General features: G+C 35.0%; 1 protein-coding gene across 8 annotated transcripts in view; it reads left to right on the top strand.

The window, feature by feature from the left end:
* The window catches only part of WDR7 (WD repeat domain 7), a 388,174-nt gene that overhangs the window by 118,663 nt on the left and 255,782 nt on the right, over positions 1–13,729 (top strand). For all 8 annotated transcript variants that reach the window (XM_019937105.3, XM_073790768.1, XM_073790769.1 and 5 more), the window contains 2 exons: positions 7,491–7,609; positions 9,307–9,430. In XM_019937105.3, coding sequence (XP_019792664.1) covers positions 7,491–7,609; positions 9,307–9,430 — 243 coding nt within the window. The remainder of the gene's footprint in view (positions 1–7,490; positions 7,610–9,306; positions 9,431–13,729) is intronic.

A 13,729-nucleotide genomic window follows, 5' to 3' on the forward strand; every position in this document is an offset into this window, starting at 1 on the left:
TGCAAACATGAATATGCTTCTTTTCGATAAACTGTCACTTTATGTTGGTTAATACTTGTTCAGCTCCAAAATAATCTATATGGAATAAAGACTTTAGCTGGGAATTGGACCTTTTACAGGCATTTGGGTCTGAGAATAAAAATGATATAAATAGTTCTGCTAACATAATTTCTCATAAACAATATCAGGGTATTTCATGGGCAAATAATTTCTTCACAAGAAGTTTATTTTGTCTAGCAGTTGGCTTGTTAATTCAGTGTTTTACAATAATTAACATTTACTGACAGTCGTACTTTTTGATAGAGACAGTATTCATTTATTAGATACTTGATTTTGCAGTTTATAAAATATCTCACTTGAGGAAGGGATCAGAGATGTCAACCAAGTAAATTTTTGTTCATGGTCATACATCCCTGAGTCTGCCCATGGCTTTAGGCTTTTCTATATTCTGACATATTGTACTTCTCTTTATCAATTCAGTAATTTCACAGCGAAAGTCTTTGGTCTGTGCCTCTTGTGCTTATCTTGACTGTGACCATATCTTTATGTTAATGGTTACATCTTTACTCAGGGGTAGGTGTGGAGGTAAGTCTAGGCAACTTAAAGTTATGTTACATTATTTGCAATTTTATTTTTAAGAAGTGGATCCAATTTAGGTTGTCTAAACTTAGAAGTAAGAGGTAGTTGTTCCTAAATTATAACCAATAGTTACTCACCATCCTTTTCCAGGATCTATAGCAAAAAACTAGGAGTACCCATGTCAGGCTAACGAAGAGGGCTGCGAATCCCTTAAAATTTTGTGTTTGAACTTATGTGCCCTTTAAAAAAAATTGCTATAGTTATAATTTAATTGCAGAAGCTCTAACTTTGGTCTGCTTTGGAAGCTCAGAGGGCAAGGCTGTTTTTTCTTTTTTGTTCACTGATCTGTCACAAGTGCTTGGAACAGTGGCTGGTACATAGAAGGAGCTCAGTAAATATTCGTTGATTGAATGAATCTATAGATACCTACTCTTTATGCTTCTAGAGTCAATATGTCAATAACTAGGAGCTGAGGCTGTAAGGGCTGACAAGAGATCCCTGCCTTCAGGGAGCTTATATCTAGTGGAGGAGATCAGAGGAGTGCAGTTTATGATTTTAGCTGGCTGCTTATTTGCTTTTCCTACCAGACTCTGAGTACTTTGAGAGCAGCATCTTGGTCTAATCTTTATGTTTTTATATGCTTAGCTTAGTACCTGGCATGGAGTAGGCACTGATTACATTAATCAAATGAAAGAAAATTTTGATAGCCTTCATATGTCTAATTCAAGTTAGTCTTTATATTATAATTTTATCTTTCACTATACTGAACTCTCTCCACATGTTTTTTATCTTGCTCATTTATTTATTTTGCATGTTAATGGAGACCTTTTACAAAAGGTTGCGTTTCTTTTGGTTTTTCTTTGTTTTGACTCTTTGATTGAAGTTATAGGGCAACATAAAACTATCACTCCCTCTGAACTTACTCCAATTCTAATGTAATCCAGTGGTGATCTAGAGGCAAGTAGTGTTACTGTATTTTTTAAACATTATCAACACTTTCGTATTTTGCCTTGATGCATATCTGTCTGTTTGTCAGAGTACCATCCTGGGCTGTTTACTCATTCTGATTTACGGTAGCTCCTCCTCCTTTCTCCTTCCTGGAGCTTTGTGTTCCCTTAGTGCCCTTAGCTATTCGTGCTCTTCTCTTACCATGTTTTAAGGGTGTCCTTTTTTCCTTATGATGTTTGGTTAATGATTTATCCTAATGCTTCATGTTGATTTAAAAGATGATGAGAATGCCTGTCTACCTAAGATAAAAGTGTAGACATAAAAGAAGTTTACAGAAAGGCAGATGTTGCTCTGAGATCTCTGTATTAGATGGCATACCCAGTGTGGAAGGCCTTTGTATTAAGTACATGGTGATTGACTGTGTTTCCTCATTTCTAATTTTTTCATGTTTTCTCCTCCTCTATCCTCTCCCTCTCAAAGCTTCATGATTCTCATATAACACTTCAGATAAAGTGATTCATTGTAAAATAATTTTATTTATCTTTTTAGTGTTTAGCTTTGAAAAAACTTCCTTTTTCAGCATTGCATTTGGTTTTCTGTACCTTCTAGGCTATCTTTTTTTTTCTTCTGAAAAGTGTATTGAGAGGGCTATTTGTGTATATCTGCTGGGAGGGTAATGAGGTTTAGACCAATATGTAGGGAGCACTTGCTACCAAAAGTATGTTTGCTTTCTTCCCTATATAGATTTTTCATATCACAATGGCGATTGGCAAAAATGGAGCTTAGATTTAGATTTCAAAGGAAGACTGAGGTAGACCTGTTCAAAGACAGAAACCATGGCTGCTGTCATTTTGAGTACTTCTATATATGCCATTTAAAGGGAAAACAGAGCATATGTGTGCACATATATGTTGTCACACATGTTTATCTTCCTCTGTCTTTTCATGTGAGAGTAAGCCGTTGTGAAGAGGCTCTTAGCTGCAACATTACCTAAAGAACTTTCTCAGGTAAAATAAGAGAACTTGTGTCAGTTCTGTCACCATTTTGAAGCTGTGCTGAGACTATTTTCCCTTGTGTTTTACTGATCCTTAATAAGAGGAGCACATTGGTAAGAGGAGCAAAAAGTTGACATGGCAGCTTTTCTATTTCAAGAAATTAAATGCTTGCTTATGTTTTATGGTATAAATCTTCGATGTTCAGTGCCATACATAAATTATTCAGATTTATTTTGTGTCATTAAATCTTGAGCTTTTTATTATGGTAGTGTACTTTTTTCTTCTAATTTCTATTGCTGACTTTTCTATACGTGGACAGTTTTTAAAGCCGTAGTAGAGTTTAATTTCAGTATTCTCAATGAATTATGAAAACAGTTCTAGATTCTGCAGTTTCAGTTATGAGGTAGTCTGAATAAAGTATTTCTTGATGATGATGCAGAGATTTTTAAAGCATAGTAAATCTGATTCCTTGATTTCTATTACAATATTTTTTTTATTTTAAGTGCCCACAGAATTTATTTATTTATTTATTTATTTATTTTTTTTGTGGTACGCGGGCCTCTCACTGCTGTGGCCTCTCCCGTTGTGGAGCACAGGCTCCGGACGCGCAGCCTCAGTGGCCATGGCTCACGAGCCTAGCCGCTCTGCGGCATGTGGGATCTTCCCAGACCGGGGCATGAACCCGCGTCCCCTGCATCAGCAGGCGGACTCCCAACCACTGCGCCACCAGGGAAGCCCCCACAGAATTTATTAAAGGAAAGTGTAAAAGGCTTTTTCTACATTGCAATACCATTTAAACAGGACTCCAGAAATATAATACTCAGAGCATCTGTTTATTTCTCTCATTACAAATAAAGCTATACATATTGAACATTATTCTATTAAGACATATTCTAGCAGTTTTGCCAGTAGCATTTCTAGTGTCCTTTCGACTTGTGATTTAGGGAAAACATTATAGTTTAATCCCACTCCTTATTTGACCTAGCTAGGGAAATGATCACTCATTCCTAAACTTTGGTTTGTTTATATTGTATTTTTTCACCTTACCATTCTAGTGTCCTTTCAGAATTAATGATAAAGTCAGACGAAGTTAACCCAGACTTTTCAGGAATAATAATTTCTCCTTTATTTAAAGTGAAATTATAGAAAACCCCAACTGTTGGAAACCACCAGAGGAACTTGCTCAACAATTTTGGTGGCATGAAAGCTAAAACCTGTAAATTTACTCCTTGCCACCAAAGGCTTACCAACTTTTTGCATGGGGAATTGAATATTTTATAGGCCATAATTACTGAATTTGTATTTAAAAATGATTTAAAAATGAGAAATTATTCAATGGAATATGTAGAAATATTGCGGATTTCTTTGCAAGATTACAATGGAATTCTTAGATCTTATGAAATCTACAATTGAGAGTAATTCTAATCCTATCATAAGTATAACATTATAAAGTACTTGTAACTTCATAAGGAACAAAAAACAGGTCTGTTATAATAAAAAGAATGATAATTTCCCTGATAAAATTTTCATGTGTGCAAGAGGTGCTTCTTAGGGTTTATGGAGTTGGATTTTCTGTTTTTTATTACTGCTCATATACTTCTTTTAGTTCTCCGGTTTACCTCACACGTGTCTGATTGACATTATGATGCATTCGTGAGGAAATTATGAAAAGTTGTTTTCATGCAACTGTCCTGTAGTTACAAAAGAACTTCACTGCATGAAAAGCAAACATATCATTCAGCAGACAATGCTTAATCTGTTCAGGAGCCCAAACCTACTGCTGTTCAATGACAGAAGAAAGGAGAGGGATTAATTTGAAGATGCTTGTGCATGACATATGGTAATTTCTCCATAGGAAGGAAGTGTCAAATGGTGACCTCTAAATCTTAACGTTGACCTTCAGTTGTAGAATGTGTGCACCATACGGTCCTTTTGCCTTTTCATGTGATAATTTAAGCTGAACATTTTCCTGGTAACATAACTTTTTGGGGGGGAGGGTGGGTGTTGTTCCACCTATTCTATAAGGATTATAGCATTCACAGTAATTATTTTAGAATATAAAGCATTTGTATCATAAAAATATTTTTTAAACTGAAGAATGGAGCTATGTTAGGAGTCTTCTAACAAGAGTTAAGTATATTTAATTTAACTTTAAATTGTTATATTTTAAAAGTTGTATTTTACAAGTTGGTATAATTTAAATTGAGTTTTTATAAAATGAGTAATAAATTGAAATGATCTCAGTGAATATTGGTTGGAGAGATTACAAAATAATTTAGGCATAATGTTAGGAAATAAATTATTAGAAAAAAATGTAACTGACAATCCGAAGACCAAAATAAACTTTTCATCATGTGATACATTTTAAACATTGAATTACATTTTTGTGAATTCTTAATATGTTTATTGTCATTTTTTTCATTGTAGCCTTAGTTATTTTAGAACTTCTTTTTATATTAGATGACACATCATTCAACTATAAATAGATTTTGGTTTGAACTACACTGTGATTGCTATTCAATAAAATATATCATTTTACTGCCATAATCCTTAATAATCATACCTCTCTGATTAAAGCATCATTTTTCAGTTCTACATTTACTATATGTTGCCAACCTTGTTCTTTAGTATTCACTAACACTGAGCTTTTTTTCAGAAACCGCTGTATCTCAATTCTCTCCCCTTTTATTTCTTCTATTTTCTGCTGCAAGTTGCTGCACCTGTCGTTTCTGCTCGGTCTGATGCTGATCACTCTGGCTCTGACCCTGCTTCTACTCCTGCTTTACATACCTGTTTCTTAGTAAATGAAGGTATTCTCTCTCAACTTTCTAACAACTTTCTTTCAATCTGTGCTTTATTCTAGTATATGTTCTTTTTATCTAATTTATACATTCATCTGCTTTGTTATGTGTGAGATCCTAAAGTTTCCATTTTATAACTTGATTTGCTAATGTCAGTAACAAGGATCGATTATAAAAATGTAATGTTATTCCTGGCTGGTATAAACCATGTTTCCTGTAATCTAGAAGGCTATTAAAGGAGTGCAAAGATGCTAATCTATGATATGAAGTAGGCATTAAAAAGGGGGTTGGTTTTCATGATGATGTTTGCCATGTGATCTCTGGTGTTAGAGCTAATTAATTTATTTTACATGTATCATTACTCTGTGACAGACACTCTTTATTCTCTGTACACACAACATGTGCCCTGGTTAGAGGGGAAAGTATTTTTGGAGCTCTGAAAATGTTAATGGAATCTACAAATCTTTATTCCCCAAGAGCTATCTAGGATTATTTATACTGACTGGAAGCTTAACGGAACTTGTGAGCTGTGAGTTATATCCAGTCTCTTCATTGTGGGCTCAATCTTCAGCAGTTTATATAATATAAAAATGAGTAAATTTACAAAATCTCATATGTAACCCAGAATGATTCTAACTCTTCACTAAAAGCAATAATACCAGTCTATTCAAACAGAAAGAATGATATAATATCTATAAAATACAGAGCCCATGTTCTAAGTATCATTCCTTCGGAAAGAAAACATGGTACCGTAAAAGTATAACACATTTTTTGTTTGGTTTCCTTGTCATAGACCTGTACTAAGGTTTGTATGTTAAGATTCGATTTTAGCAAAAATAATTAGGGTCATATTTGTTAAGCTATTGTGAAAGGTAGTAATTCATTGATTCAAAAACAAGCTGTTGACTTTGGACCATGGTGAGAATCAGCTTCATTTTAAAATTTAGCTCATTAATACACTTCATACTTTTATGAGACATTAAAACATTTAAGACGTTACTAGGTAGTAATTTGTTTATATATATTTGTGTATGTATGTATGTATGTATATATATTCCTCTGTTGGAAATAAATTATAATCTAAAATGTGTGTGCTCATCACCTTAATTAACGTAATTATATATTCTTAGTTGTTGAGAATTTCCATACTGAAAAGGTGAATCTTTACATAGGTAGCTTGTCTCTCTCGCTCTCTCTCACTCATACCCTCTTTAACAATCCCAATAATCATTTTGAGTTTTATGGTAGGGTTTTTGTTGTTTTTGTTTTAGAATACTACAGCTTAGATTATTTCAGAACACTGATTTGCTAAAATTTTGTGGTCACAGATAACTCACCCTGTAATATGAACACTTTTAAAATAGGGTGGAAATGATTACTTGAGAATGTCTGGATACTAGTTCTTTTAAGTATTGCAGTGGTTTACATTGTTATCTTTATATAATCAGTTTCCATATTGTGGAATAGAATTTTGGAAAAAACAACTTTTGTTCCCATAGATTAGAGTTAATGATACTTAAAATTTTATAAATTTTAGATTGTTTTTATTTTGGGGAATGTAGGAATTCATTTTTTTCCTCTCAAACTTGGTGTTAGTTTACTTAAGTTATGATTGTGACTAAACTTCTGATTCATTTTGTAAGAAAAGGGATCAATAAGTACGTTAATTAAAGGCCCTCTGACAGAGAATAGAAAACATCTCTGTTGACTGATACGAAGGTAATACCAGATGGCCAGGCCTTAAGTGACATGAACTTATCTTTGGATATCTGTGTGAGGGCCCTTTTAACTGTCAGTAGGTTCAAATCTAGAGCTCTGGTATGTGTTTATTTCTGTGCTTTTTCTAAACCTGAATATATGTCTTATTTTAGAGGGAATGTTTAGAAATGTGTTTTTCTTGTGGAATTGGTATATACTTAATGTGGAAATTTATTTTTATTTTTTTTAAAACTTTTAGAGTTCTTAGAGCTGAAATTCGAGAGGAAATACATTTAGAAATGAAATACATTTGTTATATCTTTGTACCAAATATCTAATAATAAATGGAAATCATAACATAATTGAGCAGATCTCCCCTTTTTGGTTTAGGTTTGGTATACTTACATGCAGAAAAATATTGGAATTAGGGGGAATGCCAAAGCATTTATAATATATTACATTTTAACAGGATGGAGTCAGTTGGCTGCTATGCACTGTGTTATGCTGCCAGACCTGCTGGGATTGGACAAATTTAGGCCCCCGCTTCTAGAGATGCTGGCTCGGAGATGGCAAGATCGATGCTTGGAGGTAATATCGAGGTGATGTGGATAGACAACAAAAACATTAAAAAGGCACTGGACAAGTGTAAATTTGAAACAGAAATGTTATTTTTATCTAACTTCTTATCACCTGTTTATTATGTGATAGAAAATATGGATCCAATGATTCTAAACAGTAATGTTTGAACTTGCATATTTGTTTACTTTTTTTTAAATCTAGTGAGTATTTGATCAAAAGTTTTATATACTTATGGAACAGTTTCTTAAGTATTGATTTCTGTACAGATCATACACATACATACACACACACATACATACAGCCCACCTCCCCCCCAGATTGCACATTCAGGTATAATCACATCAATCAAATTCTAAGTGAATAACTATAGTCCAGTGGAAGGTCCTGTGTTATAATAGAAGGGGAAGGTCTTTGGAATTAGAACAGACCTGGGTTTAAAAATCAGTTCTGCCAGTTATTAACTTTGTGACCCTAGGCGATGTACTTAACCTATTTGAAGCTCATTTGTAAAGTGGGGATAATAATATATTCCTCACAGGATTGCTGTCAGGATCAAATAAGATAATGCAAGTAGCACAGTAAGTACAGAGCCTGACACATGGTAGGAGCTCAGTAAATGGTAGCTATTATTTTGTGTTAATGGACTTGTGTGGTATTAGATATTGCTTGCAATATAATATCACCAGGGATTTGGAAATGTTTTATGGTGATTTTGCTTATTATAGCATTTGACCCGTATAGCTATAGCCGTTTATGTCATTCAAAAGTTTTAATTTACCAAATTTAAATAGCATCCTGTCCCTTCCCTCAACTCCAAGTGGAATTGCAGCATACTGAAATTTTCATGGTTTTGCATTTGAATAATGTTTGAATTCACTTCAAAAGTTAGTTATAGTTAAAAACAATTTTTATTTGAATTCTTATCAGGTGCTACTGAGTTATCTCTTCAATTATAAATACTCAATAAATTGATTGGTACATACCTTGACAGTTGTCTAGCTTCTTTGAACCAATGGGTGTGGCGCTTTGGCCAAAAAAAACAAAACTAAACTAAAACTGCAACATAAAAGTGTGTGCCATGTTGAAAGAAAAATTGAGATAATATAATTTTGAAAAATAGTTTCCTTTTATAGAATTAATGCCATTTCATAGGAATATATTTGCTTGTTTGTTGAAAACAAATTGTTTAAGCCAGTCTTAGGTATACGTGAATTGTGTGGATTAATACATATATGTTTGTGTAAGCAATATCTATTTAGCATTATAATAGATAGAAATCCACTAGACAAGGTTAAATTTCCTCAGGCTGAAAGAGAAAACATTTAATAATTCTAACAGTGACTTTTTAACAATAATATTTATATGGAAATTAAAAAAATTTAAAACACCAAATTAAAGTACAAGAATATTTTTGTGCAAGCCTTGGGAAATGAAGTTTTAAACCCCAAACTGATTAAATGTTCAAACATTATTCTATTAGTGTTAAAGTATTTTTAAGTGAGATCATTAACTGAAAATCTCTGATTTGCTTGCATCCAGTTTATTCAACTTTAGTACTTACTTCATTGTTTGGTTAGTAGTATTTCTCATGTAAATAAATGTGGTTTGTATATTTTCTAGCTTTCTTTCATTATGAACTTGCTCATGTTTAAACACCTCACTCACTGGTCTGCTTCCGTTTTTTGCATTTGGTTCTGTGGTCTTAGGTCAGAGAAGCCGCACAGGCCCTGCTTCTAGCAGAACTGAGAAGAATTGAGCAGGCGGGACGGAAGGAGGCCATTGATACCTGGGCTCCTTACTTACCTCAGTACATGGACCACGTCATGTCACGTAAGAGCTCTCATGCTTTTCTGCAAAGCTTTTCATGCATGTGTAGGAAAGTACCAAAACTTGCAGTTATGCTTGCTACTGCCTATTACCAAAAGTGAATCATTGACCTTAAGGTGAAAACAGGGGATCCTCAAATTCTGCTCATTCATTTTCTGAATCCTTACGGTTTGGAGTTTGGTTTTGTAAAAAGTTATGTAAAATAAATATCTAAATATTCACAAATTCACTGACCCCTTATAAAGTTAACCCTGAATTGAAAATTCTACCCTGTTAACACTAGCATCTGTCTCTGCCTATTTCATTATTATGATTGTGGGTACCAACTTTTTAGATATTGATCTGATATGTAAGTACAAATACAAGGCAGATCATTCCAAGTGGAAGTTGGAATTGTGAATCCTTAAGAATCATCTGGTAGGTTTAGACCAGTTGAAAAAGAGAAAAATAGCAAGGATTTTGACTGAAGAATCTTTCAAAAGAGTATAATTTCAATGGACTGGGAAAGATCATGGGAAAAATTGTTGAAATTCTGGAATAGCTTTTGTAAAGTAAAACCTTTGCAATTATGCTGCTAGGTCTAAAGTGCATTGAAGAAAAGTTACAGTGCACTGTGATAATTTTTTTCTTTTTAGGAAAAGTATGCTTCATTCCCAACTCATCATTTAATTCGTTCTTTATTCTTCTAAAGCAGAATTCAGAATTAAAAGTTTAGCCTGTTGTACTGTGTATAAGATAAATCAGTTTCACTTTTTTAAAAGGATAAAGTCTCAATGAATCTTTAAAAAAACTTTTTTACTGTGGAAATTTGTCCTGGGTATAGGTGCATTCATTTTAAGTGACCTTTTGTCAATACCAGTTATTCTCATTTATGAGATACTCATTATACATGTCAAGACAAACAATACATGATTGTATAAGATAGAAAATGAAAATAAGATTCAAAAAGGGTTATAATTGTTATAACTGGTATAAGTCTACCAGATGTTTGCCAGTGGTGACTATAGTGGTTGTTTAATTTCGTATGTGACCTTGGACACTTAACCTTTCTTCAGCCTCAGTTTTGTCACAGATGAAATGAAGATGATATAGTAGGACTTTATAGGATTATTTTGAGTATGTAGTGAGTGAATCTTCGTTAAGCACATGGAACAGTACCTAAGCAGTCGTAAGCTCTATATATTTGTTAAATAAACACATTTATAATCTATAAAAATGCAAATATATATTTCACATATAACCAAAACATCACACATTAACAACTCTAGTTACAAATTCTTTAACCTAAATAGGTAACAGACTGTTTACTGAGAGAGTATTGGTTTTTATTTGCTTACTGGGAACTTTTCTATTTTAATAAAAGGAAATTAAGTTAAAAATCCCAGGGTCTTTAGACATATGGACTCTATGTAAGGTATTCGGCTTAAAGTTCTTATTTAAGTATGTATAGTTTAAAATTTTGTAGAATATAAAAAAAAATTGGGATTAAAAAAAGCTCTCCTTTTGAGTATTTGGATAGTCTGGCTGGTGCTCTTTGTTCAGTATCTTGTGGCTATTAACTTCATAGTATTCGAGAAAATAGAATTAGCTCATCAGCTCATCATAAACCTTATTGAATATAAGATGCTCAAATTTAAGGACAAACTATGAGTATAGTACTCTAAAGTAGACTGAAGGTGAAACTAAATAGCAAATTGCTAGAGATTCTTTTAAGAGGGGAACACTATGGAAATTAGGAAATATGGAGAAACATTTTCAAGACAGCTTTATTTAGAATGGACTGGTGTAGAGTGGAAGATTGATTAAAGAAGAATAAGTAGATGGGAGGCTGTTACAGATGGGGGGATATGGGACCAGACCAAAATGTAGATAGGGGAAGAATAAAAGACAATTCTAAGCCTAAATTACAGATTGCATATAAAGGTCTAAGGAAAACATGAGAGGTTAGTACAGTGTTGTATTTTTGACAGTTTGGGAGAGAGGCGCCATTAGCAATGGTGGTGGATGCCATTTTATTTTATTTTTCCTGGAAAGAAGAGAATGGTTTTTTCATCACTGTTTAAACAAGCACAAACTAGATTGTTCTTATGTCAAATTTAAACCTTTCCATTTACGTAAATTAAAGTTCTTGGTATTTAGCAACAGTATCTAGGAGTACTTTATAAATTAACAGAAGGCTGGCTAACTTAAAACTTTAATCTTATCACTTACTATAAAATTGTATTTTTAGTGAAAGAATAAACAAATAGGCATTCTGCATGTAACTAAAGCACCTCATACTAACAACCCCTGCTATAATATGTTAGTCTATTCTGGAACTTTTACATTGACTGAGTGTAAAATTAGTCTTAGTTTGCTTTACTGAGAGCTTTCTATTGTAATAAAAGGCTGTCAAGCTGAAGGAGTAGGGATTCTGAATGTGTGAAAGGAGAAGAAAGCCTACAGAAAATGAGGAATGGCCACATAGGGCTGTTGGACAGATTTGCTGTCCAAAGGGATCAAAAGGTTCTGGAGCCAGCTGGTGGACAGCCCACGCCTGCCATCAACCTGCTTGTAGCGAAATCGCTCTACCACGGCCATTTATGTTTGAGGAAGTGATTGCTGTGGCAAGTGGCAGCGTAAAGCGTTCTTTAGAGACTGAACGCCTCTTTCTAGCACAGAAATCCTTTTAATCACTGAAGTAGGTAAAATATTAAGCAATACATCTGGTAAATACACCATACATCAGATATTTTCTTATAATTTAATCATCCGAGCATTAAAAAATATGCATTAATTGCCTAAGCAATATGGACAGCTCCTAAGTTATGACCGAGCTTGGTCTAAGAGTCCCTTTATTAGATGTTTGTCTGAAACTCAGAAACTGCTTTTACCTGAAGAGTGGAAGGTCATCCTGGGCTGATGGACTGTGATAGCCCTTCCTCTTAGAGACCTGGAGTCTGGAGGTAGTAACTAAAGTGGGTAGGAACTTGCTCTGACTTCACACTCAGTAGGTGATTGAGCTGGGACCAAGATGACAATTCAGATCAACTGGGCGTTACTGACTGGGATCTTCTGGAATTTTATTTAGGTATATGATGCAGTAACAGCCTTTTGTAGGTTTGTCTGAGAGCCTAAGGAAAGCAGTGGGTCAGAAACCAGTTGCTTTTCTTAGGACTGTTGAGAGCATTGGAGGAGAAGCTCTTTGTAAAGCATACAGCACAGTACATGATACATGTAGTGAATGCTGGTTGGCAGTCCACTTCTCTTTCCTGTATTGGTTTCTATAGTTTTGTTCTCCTTATTGTCACCACCTCAGAATTCACTCTAATTTATATTGCCCAGGGATTCTGGCAGTAAACCAACAATCACTGGGGAGGAAAAAGGAGCAATACTCTGCCTTAACTGAAAATCCAGTTCACAAATTTTTATAAAAGCCAAGTCCTAATTGAGTGATATGAGAATTTTGCTTCCGATAATGAAGCTCTGTCCTTGAACCTGTTAGGGAACATTTTATCCCTTACAAATGCAGACAGGATGTACACTTTTTTCTCTTCAATTTATTTACTTTGGTTGCACCAGGCCTTAGTTGCAGCAGGCGGGCTCCTTAGTTGTGGCTCACCGGCTCCCTTAGTTGCGGCATGTGTGCTCTGTAATTGCGGCTCGCGGATGCCTTAGTTGTGGCACGTGAACTCTTAGTTGCGGCATGTGTGTGGGACCTAGTTCCCTGACCAGGGATCGAACCCACGTCCCCTGCATTGGAAGGCGGATTCTTAACCACTTAACCTTCATTGTGGCACGTGAACTCTTCGTTGCGGCATGTGTGTGGGATCTAGTTCCCTGACCAGGGATGGAACCCACGTCCCCTGCGTTGGAAGGCGGATTCTTAACCACTGCGCCACCAGGGAAGTCCCAGGATGTAAACTTTTTATTTATTTATTTATTTATTTATTTATTTATTTTGGCTGTGTTGGGTCTTCGTTTCTGTGCGAGGGCTTTCTCTAGTTGTGGCAATTGGGGGCCACTCTTCATCGCGGTGCGTGGGCCTCTCACTATCACAGCCTCTCTTGCTGCGGAGCACAGGCTCCAGACACGCAGGCTCAGTAGTTGTGGCTCACGGGCCTAGTTGCTCCGCGGCATGTAGGATCCTCCCAGACCAGGGCTCGAACCCGTGTCCCCTGCATTAGCAGGCAGACTCTCAACCACTGCGCCACCAGGGAAGCCCCAGGATGTAAACGTTTGATGCCTAATTTCTGATTGGAAATTTGGGGATGAGTGCACTGTGATTCTTATTCTGGTTACAGGATCAGAATTCTAAATACT

The sequence above is a fragment of the Tursiops truncatus genome, chromosome 13 (assembly GCF_011762595.2).
Source record: "Tursiops truncatus isolate mTurTru1 chromosome 13, mTurTru1.mat.Y, whole genome shotgun sequence".
NCBI lineage: Eukaryota > Metazoa > Chordata > Mammalia > Artiodactyla > Delphinidae > Tursiops > Tursiops truncatus.